Genomic DNA, 24283 nt, shown 5'->3' on the forward strand with positions numbered 1-24283 from the left:
AAAGATAGACATCTGCTTGTGGAACTACTTTTTAGGGCTTTCAGCCAACATGGAGGCATCCACATAGCTTGATTCCTAGAACCAAGCTATGCGGTCTAGTGTTTTGGGTGTGGTGGCCTAGGGACTACTTTACCTGGACTACTTTGCAGTGGCTATTTAAACCACACCCGAACAAGACAACACGCTTTGCGTTACTTTGCTACTAGCACCGTGACACTCACCGTGTCCAGCTTTCTCACGAGCCTGACGAATTCCGGACCTGCAGAAACATCATTAGCAGCAGAATCTTACCTGCAATCTCCATCCTTCATTGCTCGCAGCTTCTGGGCAGCTCCGTTTGAAGAGTTTGCCGTCCGGATCGAAGGACCTGTAAAAGGGGAGAAAGACATTATTAAAGGAGGTAAAAGAGACATTACAACCACAAAGCGCTTAGAGACTTACCTGGCTGGCCGATTTTCGACCGGCATATCTCCGGAACTCCATCTGCGCTGGGAGTACACCGCGACCTACGAAAAAGAGAAAAACACAGGTCAGTGAGGACAAGACATCGCTGCGCAAAGCGCAAAGCGCCTCCTTACCGCATCATTGCGCTATTGTGTGCCATCATCTACCAGTGCGAACCAGCCTACCCAGTTCTCCAAGCGAATACTCCGCGCACCTAAGGGAGATGAAAAGAGACATTTTAGAACAGAGAAAAGGCATGCAAGAATAACAACGCCATCAATCGCAATAAGACCTATCTGAAAGACACTACAAGGGCCGCAGTCAGTGAAGTAACTGGACCGCCCGCGCCCACAAAATACATTGCACCCCTGCCCAGAGAGCAGGACGGAGAGCTCACCAATTCCGACATCCAGGTGAGAAGAGAACCCGGAGGGGCTGAAAACACAAGGGAGGTGGGGAAAAACTTACCTTGGTCGTCCAGTCCTAATATAGTCTTCATTTCCAGGCGGAATCCCATCGACGCCGAGAACCACACCAGGGAGTCATAGAGAAGGGCACCAATGACCAACTGGCTGGGTGGCGTCCCCATGGATACCAGGTGAGCGTACCAGCACCCTGGTGCTTCTTGCTTTTACAGTTCCAAACACAATTTCTGTCCAGAGGGTATTGTTCCCTTCACAGTTCTCTTCCAATTGGGTGCAGGTCCCAGACTCGCAATTACGTTACCTGGTATACTCTCCTGCCATGGCTTCCACTTTATAAACTTTGGGTGCAGGTCCCAGACTCGCAGGTACACTGCCTGGTATACTCCCTGCCAGGGCTTTCACCTCATGCCCTTTGGGTGCGAGTCCCAGACTCACAATTCTCAATGTCTCGTTCACTTCCTCACCAGGACTTCTTAGATTGGCCCATTTCTTTATTTTCTCATGCCTACTGTTTTCCGACTCAGAGTCCCTTTCAGTATGGCATCGGATCTCAGACCCCTTCTTATTCACTTGTGGTTTTCCATCCAAGATACATTTGCAGCTCTGATGTTTCCTTTGCCACAAACCACAGTTATGTTTTCCAGAATGTTTCAAATGCAAATGTGGAAATGATCAAGAGACTTCTGCCCCATGTTGCAAAGGCCAGGCATAATGTTAATAAAGCGGTACCTGCACTTCATCACCTCTCTGACTTATGTTGAAAATGCCAACATTCATGATGCAATCATTATTCTTAGCTTTATTAAAGTGACTTTATGGTTGCTCCGAAAAATCTAATAACCATAGAATTTCACCAGTTATGGTAAGAGACACAACCACAACTGGCGCTCCCAACACACACTGCTCATACCAAGAACACACATGATCTCACAAATGGCTTTTTCACTTATGTCACTGGTAACATCCTCTGTGTCAGGGTAAAATAGTTACTGGGTTTTCCCATCTTCCAGGGTAAAGTGGGCATGAAGTTTCATTGGTAAAACGGTTAGTGGATCAGTCGTCGGAACAATTTGTGTTTGTGGTTGTGTAAGAGGAGAGGGAACAGCCTTTGGGAGGATGATCACTGCAGTATGATTCAAATTTAAAGTTCTTTGCAACTTTTTTCATCAAGACCTATTATATCAGTGTAATTTTGAACCATGCACATCATGAACTTTAATTGTTAAACCACCAATGGGCCACATTTTTTTGGAAAGGAGTTTTATTTGAATTTACTTTTTGGTCCGAAATAGCTGCAACATTTTTGTTTATAGCCTTGCTTTCTTCTAAATCCCTTTACTTCTAAAATCTATTCTTTCTCTATCTGTTGAAGGCATTAAAGCTGCAGATTCCAGACAAATATTTTTAACATTGTAAGTTACTAACAATGATACATGTAAAAAATAACATTTGCTTCATAAATTGCCAATTAAAAAATCAAGCTTTGAATCTTGAAATTGTTTTCAGGAAGTGCGGTGGAGAAGTCGTTGGCTGTAAGTCAAGGTGGAGAACTGTATGAGGAATGGCTTGAACTCCGAAATGGCTGTCTATGTTGCTCAGTAAAGTAAGGATTTTCATTTTTCTTTAAAGTGGTTAAATATGTCTATGAAAAAACATCCTAAATCAAAGCATCTGAAGTTAAACGTCAACATAAAACACGAAAACTAATGGACATCATTGAATTGTTAGCAAAGTGCTACAGATAGGAACTGTAGAGCTGAAGATCTGAGTATTAAATATCTGTTTTCTGTTCTAAACATACAAGGATGATTGTGGTTGAAGATACTCCAAGCAGGACATAGGGAGAGAAAACAATAGGAAAAGTACACATATAACGAACGGCACATCAGCCATAGACCACCTTAAGGGAGGACCAAATCACACCTTTCATACTAATCAATTTTTAGTTAACATAATTTTATTCACAACCTGAAAGGGTCAACATATCCTGCACCCAGTTGTTCACTAATTATCGTGTAAGCTTTGTATTGCGTACGTTTCTGTGGCAAACAAACATTTTGGCACACACTTTATGCTTGTAAAAATCGTAATTGCATTTTTATTGCTCTTAATTTAGTGGTCAGGGTGAGGGTAGTATGAAGGGTTTCTTGTCTCTCCTCGTGGTGTTTCTTGGAGACTTGTTGAATATAATTTGTCATAAATGGTGGACCATTACAGTTCTTGTTATAAAGACTTAGAACATGGAACCTTAGCTTGGCAATTATGGAATTCCCATTCCATAATGATCCTTCTTTATAAGTATTATAATGTATGATTTGTATAGCACCTTTTACCATTGGTATATGGAAGGGGTCAGAAATGTGAGCCCGACAAGTTTGTAAACGTTTTTCTCAATTAGCCATTTTATTTAACTTGAATGGGTTTCACAAACGCCTCACTATCCCTAACCTATAGAGGATTTCCCTGCCTATCGAAATAAACTAAAGGAAAACGGTCTAATCAAAGAAATCTGCCACTCACTCTTAAACATATATTAAAATTATAAAGGATAAATATGGCCTTTCAAATATTGCATAAACAATAATTAAGGAACTGGACAATTGTTGTCGCCTGTGTAAAAAGGAGCCGGAAACTCTTAAAAATGTGATTTTATTTTGCCCTGAATTGAAGATCTTAAGAACTCTTAGCTTCCTTGAGAAAATGAAAGATCAGTTTGGTGTTGATGCAGAATCTTGGTGGGAGGTGTTGTATGTTGGAACTAACCCCAAATTAAATTATGCACTTGTAATAGTTTTTAAAACTGTGATGGATATATTAAGCAAGTTGGAACTTCGACATATTACTGTGGGTTCTCTATATAGCTGCTTGTAGTATTTTATAGCCAAGGTCTGTTCATAAAGTTGTTAGCACTCCAAAAGTCTTTCACTTGGCATTAAACACAGTTGTAGTAGTTAATTATTACTTATTCAGTTTTAATAATTATTTGTCAGAATGTCTTACTTCTTAGACAACAAACATTTTCATAAGTTGCAATACTTAATTTCATAACACATTTTCATCCAACTGTTTTTTTACCACAGTTCATCAAACACCGCAGTGGTCTTGCCACTTCATTTCCTTTGTAAACCTAAGCACTGTGCAGTACTGAAAAAACCTCTTCCTGGTTCACTAACCTGCCAGGACTACCACTAACATTTCCCTGTCCTGTTATACTCCCATTCCAGTAATAAAAACTCAACACTACTGTCAGTAATTTTTGGTTGGGTCTTCTTCAGCTTTAAGAAAAGTCTTTAACTTTCATCATCTACATTCAATATTTCTGCTGGGAAAATGTGTTACACCTTGGTGTTGTTTATTAAACTCTTGGTTTTGCTACAGGCAATACAGGTTATACTCCTCTCCTCCTGAACATTCTATATCAGGAGAGCTTCTCTCCTGCCACTTCTGTTTTCCCTCTTTTACATCAATCAACTGTTGACAATGTGTCTTTCTTCCACTTGCTTCCTTTTGACTTATGCAGTGCTTGTTGGCGTTTTGCCCAATTACTACCTTTCCCTGATTCTGGAAACAATAGTTATCTTCCTGCAACAATGTTCTTTTATTTTTTAGCTAACACGGATTATATGCTCTTTAAAGTATTGCCCCTTCTTTACTTAGGCAATGGTGTTGGCCTTTACAACAATGGTCTTTCTCTTTTTGCCTCATAACAAAATTTGTGCATTCTTTCTATTAGTTCGGTATTCAAAGTAACTGTTGGTGTGCAGCGGTTGCGTACAGAGTGTACCGGGATTACTTGCTAATGTTAAACTCACCGGCTTCTGCATACGTGTCTTTGCGATCTGCTGTCACAAGTCGATTTGCTGCTTCTGCTTCAATCTGCCTGGTAGACTTCTTCTGGATTCCTGCGGCCCTCGGCGAGCAGGAAAGGAGCATCCCTCGCTCCGTGTGTACGCCGGTGCTCGCCAGCCACCGGGACACCGAACGCAAACCAGAGAGCCTCTCTCTCCAGGGGGACAGCTTGTCACAATGTCGCTTCCCGCTGCACGACCTATGCAATTCAGGTTATAAACCTGGGAAACCCTCTCAGGACCTGCAACCACTTTACACAGAGCGGCGGCTCTGGCATCTCCCTTCTTCCATGACCACTGCAACGGGTGGTTTCTCGAACCCCACTCTTGTTCTAATGGCCTGCATCTGAGGAGTCCTTATGTACTCAAAGGTCCCACTGAGGTGTGCTTCATTAAAATCATTAAACTGCACTTTGCAGTTTCTAGCCCCTGAGTCTGCTCTTCTTCGTCCCAATACTTAGGGTATTGTGGCACTTGAATTCTCCAATGCTTTGATCATTTGATTCATCAAAGACCTCAATTTTACAGTAAAATATTAAAACTGTAGGGTTTCTAGGGAAGGTATTACCCAGTTCCCCCCCCCCTCATATGATGCTCTAGCAGATCATCCCCACCCAGGATCAGGAAGTGCCTGCCATGGCCACATGAGAAGTGTTCCAGACCAGGGTTTCTGGCATGATCACATCCAATTCATCACATATGGTCCCAACACGCTGTAGGTTGAACGCCCTCGGGGGACTGAAGTCCAGGTCTGGGAAAATTCAAGAAGTGCTAGTATGCGTGTGTGCATAATGGCCAGTACGAAGATATGATGGGGAGGCCAAGTGCCTGCTAGCCACACATATCGAGCTGGCATGTGGATGGGTGGCGAGAAGCAGTCTAGAGGGGGTATGCAAGATCAGCATAGTTCTAAGCGGCGTATTCCTATCCCACGCTGCAAACCCCCCCCCCCTTGCTCATGCCAGGAGAAAACTCTTAGTTGATTAGCACTGGCGTGAGTGGTCCTGACCCCCCTCTGAATCCCCATTAGGTGACCCACGCTATCCCAATGCCCTAGGGTGGCTGCAGTCGTGGGCAAGATGCCCTTTACCTGGCCTCTAGCTGCCGTGGAGAGAAATGAGAGCTTGTGTAATGTGGTTGTCAGTCCCCTGCTCTAGATATCCTTCCATTTTGGGTCCCTCATGTCGAGTGACCAGTCTTACATCGGGCGATTTGTGGAAATAGTTCTGTATGGATGGAACGCCTAGCCCACCCCAAACTCTGAGGTTTAAACAGGACCTTCCTCTGAATGCGAGGACGTCTCCCCACCCAAACAAATTTAGTGATAGCTCTCGAGCTCCTTTAGGTCCTTAGCCTGCACACATAAGGGTAGCACCTGGAGGAGATATAAAAGCTGCGTTAGCAAGGTCATTTTTACGGCTCAGATTCTGAGGCAAAGTCTTTCAGTAGACTCGCAATATTAGCTCCTGCCAGTAAGTCATATGAGGCCGTAATCGTAACTCCTAAATCTGTTGACCACTGATATACCGACTTTTCCAGGAGGGACTGTATGGCCGTCTGAGTCTCAGTGATAATCAGGCCTAGTGTTTTGTCTGCATTAATACCAAACCCGTAAACTTCACCAAATTCGTCTAGGGTACTAATCAGTTCTAGCATCGACCGAAGGGGATCTGAGAGAAAACACAGCACATCATCGGCATGCAGTGCCAGTTTGTGGGTGGTTCCGTGCCTAGTTACCCCCAAGATCCGATGGTTACTCCGGATGCTCTGGGCTAAGGGCCCCATTGCCAGGGCGAACATGAGGGGTGACAGTGGGCAGCCCTGCCTTGTACCCCTTTCTGTCTGAATTGGCTGAGTCAGCAGCCCGTTAACATTTATTCTGGTCCTAGGGGATCTGTAGTTGGGCATTATAAGTTGGATACGTTTTGGCTCTGCAGTACCCCCTCCATGTAGTTTCAGTCCATGCTGTTGAACGCCTTACTGGCATCTACGGACAGTATCGCAAATCGCTCTGGGTTTTCTCTCTTGGGAGCGATCAAGTCAATGACCCTGCTGATGTCATCATTCGCCCCCTGCTCCACTAAAACCCCCATCCGATCTCGGTCAAGCAGTTTAGGAAGGATTTCCGTCAGCCTGCGGGCTAGGATCTTCCTATATACCTTTGCGTCTGTGTTTAGCAGTGCTTTCGGCCTGTATGCCGAGTAATCTGTCCATCCTTGCCGGGCTTCAGGATGAGTGTTGTGATGGATTCGGACATGGTGTCAGAGACTAAGCCTGTGTCCCAAAAGCTATTGAATAACTTGTTAAGCTGGGGAGCTACTAGTGGCACAAACATCTTAGAACTGTGATGTGAAGCCATCCGGGCCTGGGGTCTTCCCTGCTGGGATGCCCCGGATAGCTTCGAGGACCTCCTTGCTCCGGTATCCCTCTCCAGCACCTCCCTCTCTTTGGCAGAAAGCCTTGGGAGGCCTGCCTGCTCTATAAACCTCACCTTCTGACTCTACACCCCCGGGACGATGCTGTCCATCTCCCTAAAATAGTCCTCCATTAGTACTAATTTGGCATCCTCTCCGGTGACCCTCCTCCCCTCACTATCTCTCAAGACTGGAATGTAATTGCACTGCGTCCGGTTACAGAGATTCACGGCCAGAAGCCTATTAGCTTTATTGCCTTGTTCATAATAAAGCTGTCGGACGCAGATTGACTTCTAATACCTTTTGGGGCATCCAAAGCTCACACAGGGATCTACCCTTGTTTGTTCTCTTGTGGGCTCCTTCAAATCGACTGACCTCTCTAGATCCACCCCCCTGGTCTTCCGGACTCCCATTTAGACAGGAGGTTGGCTGATGATAGCGCTGCTAAGGAAAGCCTTGGCTGCAACCCAAGCTATTCGGGGATCCTTTCCCTCTGTGCATTTCTCTAAAATGATTAGTGAAGGTGTCAGAAATGTGCACTTTCATGGCTACATTTCTTAATATGAAATCGTTCAGGCACCAAGGCTTTCTTCACTGATGTAGTGTAAACCCCAACTCCAGCGAGACACATACTGGGGCATGATCAGAAAGAATCCTTGGGAGGATCCCGCAATTGGTATGTCAGGATAAGGGAGCTGGAGACCAGAACCATGTCGATCCTTGAAAGCCCCCGATGAACTGGAGAGGAGAATGTGTAGTTCCTCCTTTCAGGGTATAAGAATCTACAGGGGGGGGGCGCTCTGTCGTTCGTAGTGCCCACGCACAGTTGAAGTCCACAGCTTTCACTAGTTCCCCTTCGGAGAGACCGAACCAAAAAGGTTGTTAATGCCTCTCAAAAAGGCTTCCTGACCTGTATTCAGGGTATATAAGGAGGCCAAGGACACCCTCCGGTCATGTAGTTTGGTGTTCCGGATTAGGAATCTGCCTCCCAGATCTGTATTACCAGGAACCTTAGTCGGACCCCTTTCCTGATTAATATGGCCACCTCACCCCCCCCCCCTGCAGTCTGGGTGGCGCTCCTTGTAAAGTATGCCTTAGGGAATGTTTTGTGTACCATGTGTGCCTCGTCCTCTGGCCCCAAATATGTTTTCTGGAGGAAAGCTACATCAGGGGAGAGATACTCTAGCCTCTGGAGGTTGGCTTTAATCTTGACTCTCTGTACATTTAGAGTTATGCAGGAGAAATTGAGGGGTTTCCCCATTTGTCACTGCTCTGCATAGGCATTCTTGGTGGGTGTGTTATAGGACAATGTAGTTTGATGTACGAGTCTCAGAACGCTGAAGGCAGTCCAGACTGCTTATGGTTCTGCACAAATACCTCTGGAAGCATGTAGCCTGTTTGGATACCAAAGGTGCATTGATTCCCCACAAAAGAAAAACCCTTGCCTCCCCGAACTTCCAAACGGAACAAAGAAAGAAAGAAAACCCAACCATCCCCAACCCCTCAAGGGCGTACTCACAATTGGGCTTTATGCCGGCACAGCCTCCCCGCGGTTTACCCACACTATAGCCAGGTGCCCAATAAAGCATAACTATACTGAATAATTATGTAACTCTGAGAACTAAATTACTCAAAACTATTGCCCTCTTAGTACCCCTCCTTGACTTGATCCACTATCACTTTAGGCTTAGCTACCCCCCACCCCCCAAAAGGTTCCCACATGAGGAGCAAAATCTGTAACACCATTGCAGTTCCTTTGCATTCAGCCATCATCTAGTTTCTACAAGGCTTTCTTTCTCGAGGTTCCTTTCAGGACCCGAGGACCTCTCCATGGACTGTTAGTAAAGCATTGTTCTTCTCCATCTGGCCCCTCCAAGATGGGAGGAACCCCCTTGGGTGTGGGATCTCGCCAATAACCCTCTGCCAACTCGAGAAACTCCTCTGCCCCCTTTTCGGTGCATATTGTGTACTGCTGCCCTTGATGGTCAAAAAGTAACTTGACGGGGAATCTCCATTTATAGCTGGTCTCCCGTTCCTGCAGCCTTGCTGTGAGGGAGCCGAGTTTCCTCCGTCTGGCCAGGGTCCCCCGGGCTATGTCCTGAAACAGTTGGAGGCTTGTCCGCGAAAGGGAAGGGGGGTCACCCGGCCATCGCCGCTGCCAGAACACATTCTTTCTGCTTGAAGAAATGGACCCTGGTCAGTACGTCTGGGAGGAGATTCCTCCGAATCTGGGCAGAAGTGTAAACTCTGTGTGGCCGTCCAGGGTTGTTTTTTTTTGTCCCTTCTGAGGCCAGATGTTTGCTGAACAAGACTTTCACATAGTCCTCGAGGTCTTGGTCTTTCACCTGCCTGGAGAACCCCCTGATCCGGACATTGTTACGCCGTGAACAGTTTCCAATATCCTCCTGCCCGAACCAGAGTTGTTCCACCTGCTCCTCAACTGTGAGGAGGCGTTGCTGGAGTTCCATCTACTCTTGTGCTTGTTCACACTGTGCCGTTTCCAGGTCTTCCAACCTGCTTTCTGCCGAGTGCACATGAACGTCCAGGTCCGCTATGGACTTAGAGAGCCTGTCCCCTGAATTCTGGATTTCTTGTTTAAGCTCCGCAAGCAGGAGTTGCAGGCCGGACTTAGTAACAAGCCCCTCTTTGCTTTTCCTAGCCAATTCTGACACATGGAATTGCGCGGTGGTAGAGACCGAATGCTTCTCTCTAGATTCCTGTGTGGCCGGCATTGCTTGAATGTCCCCTTGTTTAGGCTTAGCTGGGGTTAGTGCAATGGTTCTGATGCAGAAGACCTGTTAAAAGTGAAAAGTGACTCTTCAGGGGAGATCGCCCTGGGCCCTACTCTCCTGCTTCGCTGATGCTGGCTGGCCTGTGCTGTGTACCACTGCTACTCACTCAGGTAAACTCCGCTTGCGCTAGTTGGACAGCTGCTACTGCAAATTGGCTTGCCCCAGTGTGAGGTGGTTCTGTGCCTGACTAGGTGTGTGCTGCTGCGGCGCTGGAGCATAGGGTCACTCTACAGGCTCCCTAGTGTTACCATGGCCTCCTGCCCCACCGGGGGCCTGAGGGTCCATTGCACCACGTTGCCTGCACACTTCTCTGGAGGCCACACTCCAAATATACAGAGACCTCAGTGTCTCGCCTTAATCAGACTGGGGCTTAGGTGTTAGCAGTCTGACTATCCTCCCTGGGAGAACTGTCTGCGCCTCTCCGCTCTCACTGTTGGGCCCCCCGGGGATCACAGGGCAGCATGCTTTCTCTGTAGCAGGAGCCTGCTCTCATCAAACCTCTGGAGCTACGTTGTACAGAATGGGTCTGCCGCAACGCCATGGGCCAGGGCACCTCCCCCCGTCACCACTGCTTTCTCCCCTTCACTCACTGCATCCAGGGTAGCGACATTGCCGGTAACACTTATATGGACAGGACCGCACCGCTGGGCCATCAGGGAGCCTCTAGGTCCGAGGCGTTACACGGCCCGCTGGAGCGTGGCTTAATTGCTCTGCCACGACGCAGCCACCATTTTGCCTCACATCGCAGCTTCCTTTCCCGGATCTTTTACTGTGGCCGCCGCTGCAGTTTGTGGACCAAACCGGGGGTTCAGCAGCCTCTCCCACATAGTCTGCGATCACTTCAGGATAGTTAACCTCACCTATCTGCCATCTATTGGGCCCAGAGGGAAGCTTCCCCCGGAGCTCACGGGTTACCCGTCTTGATAGTCTGCCACCTGGCCACGCCCCCCAATAGTTGTATTGAGTGGTATATGATGCAGATGCGTGCAGGTCTGCAGCCGTGCCTTCGGGTAAAGGTCCATAAGCATGGAATGCAACAGGTTTAAAAAGCATTGGCTGTGACTTAATGGATGCCCTAGTGCTCCAACTACATTTAACATTCACCTAGAATCTTTGCACTAGCTACGTTCTACCCTCACCTAGATACCATGCACTGGATAGATTGTAGTTTCATTAAAATACATCTAAGTGCAACACAATACCTGCTCCCAAAATAAATCTAGGTGCAAATTGCCTGCCCCTAAAATACATCATAGGCTAGGCTTCACATTTCTTCTAAATGCAATACAACAGTAAATCCAACAGCACAGTGCAGGACAACATAATGTTACGAGTGAGTGGTAGTAATGTAGGAGTGGTAGGCTTTTTTACCAGAGCACAGTAATGGCTACACTCCCGCCCCTACCACCTTACCTGGGTGTAGCTGTAGGGTGTCCCGTCATGCGTCCAGGGGCAAACGGGAGATGGGGAGCTGCCCTTTGCCTCTGGCCCTTAGCTGGGTGCCCTGGTAGGGCCTCTGAAATGCAGCTGTTCCAGTCACGTAGGGTGTGGGGCATGGAGCAAAGAGAGCCGACTGGGTGGACAGGGGGAAGTGGGAAAGGAGGGTCAGGGAGTGGATTAGGTGAATGGGAGAAGGCAGAGGGAAGCAGTCAGAGAAGACTGCCAGGACAAAAGGAAAGACACACTGGAGTGCCTTAGCCAATTGCTAAGGGGTTAGGTGGGGAAAGGGAGCAAGCCAGTAATATACATAGGACTACTACACAAAGACGGAGAACTCTAGCTGCAGACCAGCTCAAAAAACGGATTGGAAGTCAAAGTAAAAACACACATAGATCCCTCCAAAGAGCACCACACATGCCTAGAAATCCTTACCAAGCGGAATTAGTGCAGTATGGCCACCGTTCACCATTGGAGGAATGCAGTTCAGGATTTAAAAAATGTATTATAATTACAGGTAATTAGTAACATTATATTTCTTGGCCCAGGAATCGCTGAACCCCTTGTCTATCCAGGAAAAATGTCCCTGGGGAAGTAAAATAAATAAATAAATAAATACTAGGGTTGTGATCATAGGGAGTATTATACTCATCGCTTTCTAGGAACCTCCTATCATCCAAGGGGGGTATTAGGGTGGCCTACCCCAGCGACATCCTGCTTGCCCAGTCCCCTAGGTGGTGGTAAACTTTGCGTGCTGACTTCCCTGGTCCCAAAGGGGGTAGCACCCCCTTGCGGAGAGGGGGCAAATTGCCTGATCCATCAATTTCCTCTAAAGAATCTGGACCGCAGACCAGAGGGACTACTGAGGGTACAACGAATAATTGTTCCACTCAGGTCCAAAAGGTATGTCCTGAAGTTGACCATTTGGGCAAAAGGTGCTCCAGTAGCATGAAACAACCCAGCTATAGGGCTTCCTGGTGCATTTTGCAGGATCCGGTGCCCAAGCGCTTGCACCTTAAGCTAGCAACAACCCAGATGAACCAGAAACGACACTGGACGACACTGGTTCGGTGAGCGAAGCAGACTCCCAGCTGTTAGGACATCTGATGATGGCAGCACAGAAGCAAACTATTCCAGGATGGGTACAGCTAGGAGAGATTTTCTTTTTGCACCTTTCCCTGTATAGAATTCTATGGGACACCCTTTCTTTTTGCTTTTTTTCAACACAGTCTTGACTCTTTGGAGATAATTAAAGCCTTCTGCTTTACTTCCCTTGCCAGTTTTGCTCATTGTTTTGGGAAAACAGACTAGTGCCGAGTACAGTACCGAGACTCAGTATGAATTCTTGTATTGTTACAATTGCACACATCACCTTCCAGTGAAGTGCAGTTAGGACCTCTTATCCTATATCTTTTTTATATTATGTGCCTAAGACAAGCTGGTGGCAGCTGTGCTATTTTTACTATTAGTGTCATTTTACTAATGCACTCTTGCATTTACTGTGAATGGCTATGTGGCGAGGCGGCCCGCCACAAGTAACAACGCTGACTCTTTGGAAAAGTCCTGGGGTGTTTATTGAACTTAATTGTCGGACCTAATGGGATTGGAATATTGGCGCTAGGGCTGGCCCTTTCCACCTTTCCTCTTTTCACCTCCCAGTCCCAGACGTCCCTACTGGGTTGTTAGTAAACTACTGATCGATAACACCTATCCGTCTTTCTTCTTCTCTACACTTTAGGGTTCCATGTGTTAATATCCCTGCAAAAATATTGCGATACAAAAATATCGCCATATTTTTGCGGGGATATTGACCCATGGACCCTGCGGGGGACACCCCCGCATTATTTTAAAATGTGCGGGGGACACTCCCACAAATTATCCCCCCCAAAAATATCACCTATGGCTAGACAAACGGTCATATGTACGGCGATATTTTTGGTGGGGATATTTTGTAGGGATACCCATTTTAGGTGTTTGCCCTGAGACAATAGCTACCTGACTCCCTAGGGAACTTCTAACTTTCCCTGTCCTGTCAGTGGTTAGAACTCAGGGAATAGAGAGTGGTGCCTTCTTTTGCCCAGCGTCACGCTCACACCTTTTACACCCTCTCGTACCTGACCTTTCTCTAGAGTTATCTCTTAAGCTGTTCTCCTCCCACCATGTCACTGTTCTTCTAATCGCTCACTTTGCCTTTCCACCTTCACCCTTTGATCTTACTTCCTTTCCCACTCCTATTCTTACTCCCACTCCAAATGTCCCTCTCGCTCTACTTCCCATTTCTTGCTATTCACATCGTTATAATTTCTATCTCACTTAATGCCAAACACCATTCCTCTCCTACTCGATGTCGCTGTTTCTTCTTTACTACTGTTCTCACTGGACCTCCAGGTATATCGTGCCCTGCTCACCTCTCTCGCTAGCCCCTGCTCAGACCCCCAGGGACACCCAGGAATAAGGTGCCCTGCACCCTTCTCTACTACCACTACCACCTATCTTTCACTCACTACTCTCACCGACTACTTTACTTACAGTTACTAGCGCTACTAGTACTTCAGTCCACCACTACTCCGACTATACTTCTAAGACACACACTCTGCCTCTCTCACATAAACACTCCACAGACCTCCCCTTTAACAATATCCTGTGCACTCCAGTCGCTCTTGCCTCCTCTGGTCTCTTGGCTGTCCTCCTCCGCCGCCCACCTACAGCTAACACCAAACAACTCACAAGCTCCCTCTTGTATACCCCGCCCCCTCTCTGGATTGGACACGCACCCTACCAATGGCTTAGCTTGCTTTCAAGGGGTGTAACAGGGGAGGGTTTGGGAGGTTACATAAGGGCTTTAAGCCCTGCTCCCTTTTCTGTGCAACTTTGCTTTATTAGGGAGTTGCTCTTGGTGAGTTGGCTCTTCTCCTTTGCTGATCTGTGGTTTTTCTTGCGAGGATGTGATGCAGCGTGACGCCAGGTCCTGCCATAGTAACGTACTGGCAGGTAAGGAGATGATGGGAGGAGGCCTGTCTAAACATTCTCTGGCACCCAGGGTTGTTGGGGTCGGGCTCCCTCCTACCCCTGTCTGGGCTGGATCAACGGCCCTGTCGCAGCTACTAAAGGTGGCTAGTACCATAAAGGCTAAGGGGGATTGTGTGTTGGAGCGAGAGGGGACTGGGACTGTCTAGTCCCAAACACATCTTTGGCTGAAAGTCTGTTGCTGGGCAGATGATTACCACTGGATATCCATGATTGGATAGCCACTGGGTGTTTAAATAGTGCAGCTCTTTACCATTGGTGGCTTGGGCTTGCTCCCAGGCGGAATCTTGGATAAAAGGGTTCCATGTGTTAATATCCCCGCAAAAATATCGGCATACAAAAATATTGCCATGTTTTTGCGGCAATATTAAGGCATGGAACCTGCGGGGGTCACCCCCCAAGCCCTACATTATTTCTAAAGGAGCGGGGGACACCCCTGCAATCCCTACTCCCAAAAACCCCACATATTACCCCCCCCTAAAAATATTGCCTATGGCCGTTCCAGACGACCATATATACAGCGATATTCCTGGTGGGGATAATATGTAGGGATACAAGTGATAAAAGGAGGGCTTCTGTTACTGTTCATCAGATCATCGTTGGAACCAGGAAATGTGAAAAAGAGCTGGCTGCCGACAACCCCTACAACTAACCAGTATCCACTCCAGTGGTGTCCCAGCGAAACCGAGCTCCTCTGTCCAATTTCAGGAAGGATCTTGATGGTGCTTCAACTGTTGGACCAGTGGGGACCACCAGCCTTGACCCGTGCTCAAGGATCTTTGCCTTCGAAAGTGTCCCTCTACACTGGGGTACCTAACTGCAGCGGTCGCTGTTCCTAGTAGAGCCCTGAAACTTTGCAGATCTTCAACTTGTGCCGCAAGACCCTGCTCTTGCATTTTTATCAGTCTCACTCCAAGGGAAGATCTCATGTTGCCATCTGACCGTGGTGTCTCCCTTTGCAACACTTTTTCAATCCAGTGAGGTGAGGTGAGGTAAGGTGGGGGTCTGCACTACAGAAGTCTTTTGATTTTATGAACGTTCTTCTTTTGAGAGATCTACTGGAAGCTGCATAGAACCGATTCATATACGCCACGACCTACGAAAACTAAATGCAGATTCTGAAAGTGACCTCTGCTCCCCTACCTCTGGGCCTTAACCGGACCAAGAGATGAAGATTGTGCCCCCAATGGATTCTGGAACACCTACAGTGGACTCTGGAAGAATTATGATATGTCATTTATAATGCACCTGTGCACAAGTGTTTCTAGGCATGACCAGACAAGGAGGGGAAGACAGAGGGAGGACAAGACAAACGATCTTACTAGGCCTTGTGTCATTCAGATTGTTCTGGGGGAAGTGCCAGGGAGAGGAAAGGGGAAGTACAATCACGTCAGAAATGCTGAGTGATTACAGCCAGGGCAGTGTGACTCTGGGTAAGTATAAGGAGGCAGGGGGCTGTAGAGGTTCCAGTTACAGCCCCTAAGTGTGCGGTAGGCCCGGAGGCAGTGCAGCGGAGACTAATCATGGAGGAGCCTGGCACTCAGTGGGACTCTGGGGGTAGCCGAGCACCAGTTGGTGCAGCAGTCAGGTCAGTCAGCAGGGGAGAGAGCGAGAGATAGAAAGCAGAGGAGAAAAGGAAGGTCTTGAGCAGCTTTCGGAACTTCAGGTGGTCCGGCTCAAGTTTGAGAGGGGTAGGGAGACCATTCCAGTTGGTGGCACCTGCAGAGGAGAGAAATCTATCCCCCACCCACACTCTGCCTGGAGAAGCGTCTGACCCTCGCAGAGTTGGAGGTAGCAATGATATGATATGATAGGTTATTTAACACGCGCTTAATACCCAGAGGTTTCTAAGCGCTGACCGGGAATCGAACCTGTGTCGCTCTGTGTCGTCTTGCTTCCAAGGCAAGCACAGTGCCACTGAGCTATCCTCCCAGGACACAGGGCAAAGGGCTCAAGAAGGAAGGTATTTTGGAAGAGAGAGTTTGATGTAGCACTGCCTCCGGCCACAGAAAGCCTTGTGGACGATGCATAGGGTCTTAAAGATGATCCTTGTAACCACCGAGAGCCAGTGGAGAAATTTCAGGGCTGGAGAGACATCGTCCCTGGGCTTGAGGCAAAGGACACGTCTCACAGTCCTGTTCTGGATTAGTTGCCGAGGGCGGAGAGTAGAGGAAGGCAGATTGATAAAGAGGCTGTTGCAGTAGTCCAGCCTAGAGAGAACCGGGGCTCTGGAGACAGTGAGCTTCTGGGGGAAAGTAAGAAAAGGAAGAAAACCTCGGAGGAGGTGCAGCTGGTAGTGGGCCTTCTTGGCAAGGTCAATGATGTGAGGAGAGAAGGAGAGAATGGAATCTAAGATGACACCAAGGTGTGTAGCCTCACAGGAAGGAGAAGGAAGAGGGCCCAGGGAGGGCGGCCAGAGTGTCATGGTCATGAAGCATGGCACAGGCATGCAGGGGTCGCATGCACAGGAGACCTGGGTGGACACACTCCTGGCACTTTTGGCACCAGGCTCATGAACAAAAGTATGCAAGAACATCCATTTAACACCAAAAAGCTTTTTTTATGGACATAGCACTTCAGATGCATTAACCTTGAACATTCCACCCATTAAGCAGCCCCAAGTGTATTCTTGGGTGTGGCTGCTAATGGATTGCCTTCGCACGTGCTCACTCTCTAGGAGTAGCAGGGTGTGGCTGGTAAACCGGCCCTAATGGGCGTGACCACGATCTCAGCTATATTAGCTGCCCCGATCCTCAAGACAGACGCTTTGCGTTATTCTGCACTTGCAAGCAGCGTAACGCTTACCATCAAGGTCAGACTTACCTTTGAAGATCCTGCTTCCTGCCAGCATATTTACCAACTGGGGGAAGCTGTTCTTACCTGTACATCTCTTCGGCGAACCAAGTATTCATCTTCACACTTTCCGGAACGCAGAAATCTTCATCTTGGCACCGCAGCACGACACACTCCATCGTCGACAGCAGCGCCTACAAGGAAAAACAGAAGACCAGGTTAGACATCGAAAAAACAGTCCGCTTAAGGTTGCGCTTCGCCATACTTCGCGCTTTTCCTTAAACCATGACTTACCTGCTGTCGGACATTTCAGTAGCATCCATCTTCCATCCGGCCGCGTCTCGCGTCTCACAGCTGCATTGAGGCCGCATTTCCATCTAAGGGAAGAGAACGGAAGAGAGACATTATTGCGGGCATAAATTGGAGCAACATATAAAGATATTAAACAGAACGAACAGCATCACAAGAGCTCAAGAAAGACTTACCAATTATAAGGAGAAGCATAGTCGCAGCTGTACTGGACTAATCCTTATCAGGGATCAGTGAAGGAACTAGATCCCATTTGACGCGCCCCTGTCAGAAGTATCAGGACGGAGAGCTTATCTTCCATAATTCACAGGTGAGCTTTATGCGCCGGCGTAAGCTCACAGAAACCGTACTTTGGGGTGAAGGGTTCGAGAGGTACAACAATCACAGATTGGCGCACTCACACACTATTATCTCCAGGCAGGACCAGTATCACCACGAACCACTGCTCACAGCTTTTCTACTGAGGGAGCGGCATGAAGGGGGTGATTCAAGTTCAGGGAGGGCTGCAACCATGCCCCAACGCCTCCGCAGAGACCAGGTGAGCTTAACAGAATGTGAATCCTCCAATACTCTCTGCCTGGGCATTATGGAAACTTCAGAAACAGATCAGTTAGCTCTCTTGCTAGGGGAATTACGGGCTGAAGTACATGCTTCAAGACAGGAAACCAATGCATTACGGAGGGATCTTATTGTAACTCGAGAAAGAACTGACTAATTGGCAAGACAAATGCTACAAGCACATGCAGGACAGGTTCCACTGCCTGGAGTGACCCATTCTTCTCATTCTTCCACACCACAACAATCAACACCGGTTGAGGTGGTTCTTCCAGGAGCAGTGCCTCTAGCCCCTCCGAATGCTTCATCGGCCACCCAAACAAGTTTGCTGTATTTATGAACCAATGTCGCCTTAATTTCTTGTACAGACGAGGAGCCTTTCCTAATGACCAAGCCAAAGTGGCGTTTGTACTCTCGTATTTAGGAGGTAGTGCAGCGGACTGGTCTATACCTTTGGTAAATCAAGATAACCCTTTACTCCGGAACTTTGGGAATGTCCAACATGAGATGGATACATTGTTTGCCCGTCATACTCTAGGACAATCTCTGGACAATGAGTTGTTGTCACTCAGACAAGGGAGTCAAGATCTATTAACCTATATTGCAACCTTCAATCGTCTCATAGCCCAGACCAACTGGCCAGAAGAGAAGAGGACTATACTCTTTTACCAAGGGTTATGTGGAGAACTTAAAGATGTATTGGCGCAAGTGGTGAATCCCCCTGAGAGGTGTGCGGACTACATAGACCAGACGGTGCAACTCGATCATAGGTTGCAGAATCAGAAAATGGATCGAGCTAGATCAGAGCGACGGTCAGTTTACGTACGACCTTGTGAGAATCAAACTAAACCACATGAACAGTCTGAACCAATGCAAATTGGTGGATTACGAAGTCCCCTTACCAAAGCAGAAAGGGAAAAAAGAAGACAACAACAACTTTGCTTATATTGTGGACAAGCAAGTCACTTCCCCCGTGACTGCCCAGTAAAACCACCCAAGAAAACGGTTGGGGCAACAGACAAAACTGATCAAGAAGAAAAACAGAACTCGGGACACGCCAATGCCCGGCAAGTGTAGGGGTCCGCTTGTCGAGCATGAAAAAGGAATCTGTACAGACCTCACATCTAGTCCTTCCAGTGCTTTTGGTTAATCACAAGTAACCATGTAAAATACATGCCTTGGAGGCATATATTGATTGTGGAGCTGTGGGTAACTACATTGACCAAGATTTGGCTCTAAAAATAGGCCTTCCTATCCGACAAAAGCAGAAATCGGAAAACATCACTGCTGTGGATGGTTTTCGGCTATCATCTGGCCCGGTGACACAATACACTGAGAAAGTCAAGCTTCAGTGTCAGGACGGGCATCAAGAGGACATTACTTTTGATCTCATTGGTGCTCCTCAGTTCCAGATGATATTGGGAATGCCCTGGCTGAAGACCCACAATCCTAGGATCGACTGGCGAAAACGAGTTCTGACATTTCCTCATGATTGTGCCGACACATGTTACAAAAAAGATGACACCAATCTGAAACCGAAGAAAGGAATCACGTTGGGCCTCATCAGGTCCTTACCGCTTGAATACCAAGATTACCAGGATGTCTTCAAAAAAGAGCAAGCTAACGCTCTGCCCCCGCACAGACCCTACGATTGTCAAATAGATCTTGTACTTAGAGCCCAGATCCCTTGCAGCCGAATTTACGCTCTGACAGAACAGGAAAATCAGCATCTTAGAACTTACCTGGATAAGTACCTGGCGAACAATTTCATTCGCCCATCCAAGTCACTTGCCCCTTGCCCTTATTCTGCATGCCTAAAAAGGAGGGGGACTTTAGAACTTGCATGGACTCTAGAGCCATCAATCAGATCACGGTAAAAAAATCGATATCCTTTACCACTTATACCAGAGCTCCTAGACCAAGTGAAACATGCTCAAAAATACACAAAACTGGATTTAAGAGGAGCATACCATCTTGTAAGCGTAAAAGAGGGAGACGAGTTGAAAACGGCCTTCCGCACGAAGTACGGCCTCTTTGAATACCAGGTCATGCCCTTCTGGCTATGCAATGCCCCCGCGGCGTTCCAATTCTTTATGAATTATGTACTCCGTGAACTACTAGAGGTTTGTGCTCTTGTTTACATTTATGACATTCTTATCTACTCAAATTCCATGGAAGAACATGTAGGCCATGTCCAGGCAGTCTTACAGAAGCTTCGACAACCCCAATTATATGCCAAATTGGAAAAATGTTTTTTCCATGTAATCGAGGTTGAGTTTCTCGGTTTTATGCTCACACCACAAGGCGTACATGTGGATACACAAAAGGTGGATGCAATCCTCCAATGCCCTCACCAACATCCATGGAAGGAGTGCAAAGCGTGCTCGGATTCGCCAACTTTTACCGTCGGTTTATACCTGGGTTTTCATAAATTGTACATCCAATTACCTCCTTGTTAAAGAAAAATCAAAAGTTCCATTGGTCAATAGAAGCTGAAGAAGCCTTCCAGAAGTTGAAACTAGCATTCACTACAGAACCAGTCCTTCGATACCCACGACCAGACCTACCTTACATAGTTGAGACTGATGCTTCAAAAATAGCCATGGGAGCAGTACTGGGCCAGCGAGACCCTGAAACAGGACAACTACACCCGTCACATTCTGGTCCCGCACATTTTCAGCCCCCGAGTTGAACTACGCAATCACAGATAAGGAATTACTGGCGATTAAAGCAGCATTCAAGGCCTGCAGACATTACCTTCTTGGGGCGAGACATACGGTCAGTCTCATCACGGACCACCGTAACTTGCAGTACTTCAAAACCGCCAAAGCACAATCCTCGCCTCAACTTCGTTGGCCTCTCTTTTTCGCAGAATACGATTTTATTATCACTTATAGACCTGGAGTACGCAATGGGAAAGCAGACGCTCTATCACGCATGAGTGAAGAAAAAGAGGCTTTTACAGCATCCAACCCCGTGGCCATAATTCCTGAGGAAATAATTCAAACCAGAATAGCTGCCACCACGTGTGTGGATGACCAAAGAACCAGTTTGCAATCCCAGATGGATCAATCAACACAACAGGAATGTACACCATCGAAGACAATCTACCGTATTTCCAAGGACGATTATATGTCCAAGACCAAGAACTGCAAAAGAAAATCATCACAAATTACCACGATTCATTAAAACAAAACTACTGGTGGCCAACCTGGCGAAAAGACATTGCCCAATTTATTGAAACCTGCTGTGTCTGTGCACAACACAAGTCTCAGAAACAGAACTCTGCTGGCTTACTACATCCCCTAACAGTACCGCCAGCACCTCGGCATACCCTGTCGATGGACTTCATCACGGATCTTCAACCCTGCAATGGATACAACACCATATTAGTCATTGTGGATTTATTCTCCAAAATGGCCCATTTCATCCCTCGGAAGGGACTCCCAACTGCAACAACTCTCGTTTCTGTGTTCCTAGAGCAAATTGTTTGATTGCATGGATTTCCATCAATATTAGTATCTGATCGTGGAACTCAATTTGTTTCTGCCTTTTGGAGAAAGTGTTGTACGATTTCCAAAATCGATCTCCGGTTGTCCATAAGTCATTACTATCAAACTTATGGGCAAACTGAACGAACCAACCAAACTTTAGAGCAATATCTCAGGTGTATGTTGCAACAGTCTGAGGATTCTTGGAAAAATATACTCTGGATAGCTGAGTATGCATACAACAACTCAGTTCACACAAGCACAGGGCAAACTCCATTCTACACTCTGCACGGAAGACATCCAAAGACATCAGTATTTGATCCACCCGATACCCTGGAAATGCCAGCCATGAAAAACTTGCATAAAACCATCACTCATGTTTTAAGGAGGCTAGAGAGCATCTGACCAAGGCTAAGGAAAGGCAAAAACTGTTTGCTGATCGACATCGGAAGGAAGCTCCCGCCTACCAGATTGGAGAAAAGGTGTGGTTAGCATCCAAATATATTCCCCTGAAGGGGCCAAGAGCTTTCCGCCCAAGATACCTGGGCCCCTATACTATAATGTCCATAATCAATCCTGTCGCCATGAAATTGGAGTTACCATCACACTGAAAATTCACCCCGTATTTCATGTCTCTCTCCTCTAACCCATGAAATCCAATACACGGCTTAGTTCTACGCCAGAGCCTGAAGTAATAGATGGAGAACCAGAATATGAAGTCAAATCCATCCTGTACTCCAAGGTGGTTCGATCAAAATTGTATTACCTAATTGACGGGAAAGGTTACGGACCTCAAGACCGAACTTGGGAACCCAGTGAACAAGTCCATGCTCTGCGTTTAATCAGACAGTTCCATCGCAATAATCCCACCAAACCAGGACTGGGAGGAGAACCAGCCTTGAGAGGGGCCTTGAGGGCGAGTGGTGTCATGGTCATGAAGTCAGGGGCACAGGCATGCAGGGGTCGTATGCCTAGGAGACCATGGTGGACACTGTCCTGGCGCCTTTGGCGCCAGGCTCATGAACAAAAGTAAACAGGAACATCCATTTAACACCAAAAAGCTTTTATTATGGACATAGCACTTCAGATGCATTCAGATGCATTAACCTTGAACATTCCATCCATTAAGCAGGATGCATTAACCTTGAACATTCCATCCATTAAGCAGCCCCAAATGTATTCTTGGGTGTGGCTGCTAATGCATTGCCTTCACACGTGCTCACTCTCTAGGAGTGGCAGGGTGTGGCTGGTAAACTGGCCCTAATGGGCGTGCCGACGACCTCAGCTATATAAGCAGCCCTGATCCCCAAGATAGACGCTTTGCGTTATTCTGCACTTGCAAGCAGCGTAATGCTCACCGTCGCCTGAGCTCAGACTTACCTTTGAAGATCCTGCTTCCTGGACATCCTGCTTCCTGCCAGCATACTTACCAACTGGGGGAAGCTGTTCTTACCTGTACATCTCTCCGGCGAACCAAGTATTCATCTTTAGACTTTCCGGAATGCCGAAATCTTCATCTTGGCACCGCAGCACAACACGCGCCATCGTCGACAGCAGTGCCTACAAGGAAAAAACAGTCCGTTTAAGGTTGCGCTTCGCCATACTTCGCGCTTTTCCTTAAACCATGACTTACCTGCTGTCGGACATTTCAGTAGCATCCATCTTCCGACCGCTTCTCGCGTCTCACAGCTGCATTGAGGCCGCATTTCCATCTAAGGGAAGAAAACGGAAGAGAGACATTATTGCGGGCATAAATTGGAGCAACATATAAAGATATTAAACAGAACGAACAGCATCACAAGAGCTCAAGAAAGACTTACCAATTAGAAGGAGAAGCATAGTCGCAGCTGTACTGGACTAATCCTTATCAGGGATCAGTGAAGGAACTAGATCCCATTTGACGTGCCCCTGCCAGAAGTAGCAGGACGGAGAGCTTATCTTCCATAATTCACAGGTGAGCTTTATGGGCCGGCGTATGTGTCATGATGCCTACCTCCAAGGCGCCAGGTCCGACCCAGCAACCCCAGAGGCAGGCATCATTTCCCCCAGGGGAGTGCCAGCGGGCCCAAGCTGGGGCCCTTTGGACGCAGTCCTGGCGCCTTAGGCGCCAGGCTCATGTTGGACCCCTGTCCTGGCGCCTTAGGCGCCAGGCTCATAAAGCTAGACATGTGTTCAAGTGTTTTAATGTGCACTTACCTGATGCAGACCATGCTGCTACATCCAGGCCCTCTTGAGGCCTGAATGGAACTACTTTACCTGTGGGACTACTTTCCACCCGGGTGTGGTCGGGGAAGGATACATACCTGATCGGTGGAAGGATACACACTTGGAACTTCTTCCAAAGCTATTTAAACCACACCTGATCAGCAACTCACGCTTCGCGTTGTTCTGCTCCTCGCGGCTGGATGCTCACCGTGTGTCATGATTACGGGGTTCCCTCGCAAAAGAATTTCCAAGAGTTCCTGGTTGGCCGCTTACAGTTGCTGGTCTAAGAATAGGCAGGTTGACTCTTCCTCATCACCCAACATGGCTGCCTGTAGTTACAACCTCTAGGTGGGCCAGCAGTCTAGTTTTCTGTCACTCGGGAGTATTTAAGCCCCGCCCCTTTGCTCAACGGCGCTTCGCGTCTTCAGCTGTCTCAGCGAACGCTTACCGCGGTTCAGCCCTCTGACAGGAATTCCTCAGCTTCCCTAGTATTCCATGGAAACCCTTTTCTGTAGTGCCCTGGAATAGCTTTTCCGTCCAGTC

At 47.4% G+C, this 24283-nt stretch overlaps 1 protein-coding gene across 4 annotated transcripts in view; it reads left to right on the forward strand.

The window, feature by feature from the left end:
* Positions 1-24283, forward strand: part of LOC138510246 (zinc-regulated GTPase metalloprotein activator 1A-like) — a 1057423-nt gene that overhangs the window by 312110 nt on the left and 721030 nt on the right. For all 4 annotated transcript variants that reach the window (XM_069625760.1, XM_069625761.1, XM_069625762.1 and 1 more), the window contains one exon: positions 2376-2472. In XM_069625760.1, the coding sequence (XP_069481861.1) occupies positions 2376-2472 (97 nt within the window). The remainder of the gene's footprint in view (positions 1-2375; positions 2473-24283) is intronic.

The sequence above is a fragment of the Ambystoma mexicanum genome, chromosome 6p (assembly GCF_040938575.1).
Source record: "Ambystoma mexicanum isolate Mex_15411 chromosome 6p, UKY_AmexF1_1, whole genome shotgun sequence".
NCBI lineage: Eukaryota > Metazoa > Chordata > Amphibia > Caudata > Ambystomatidae > Ambystoma > Ambystoma mexicanum.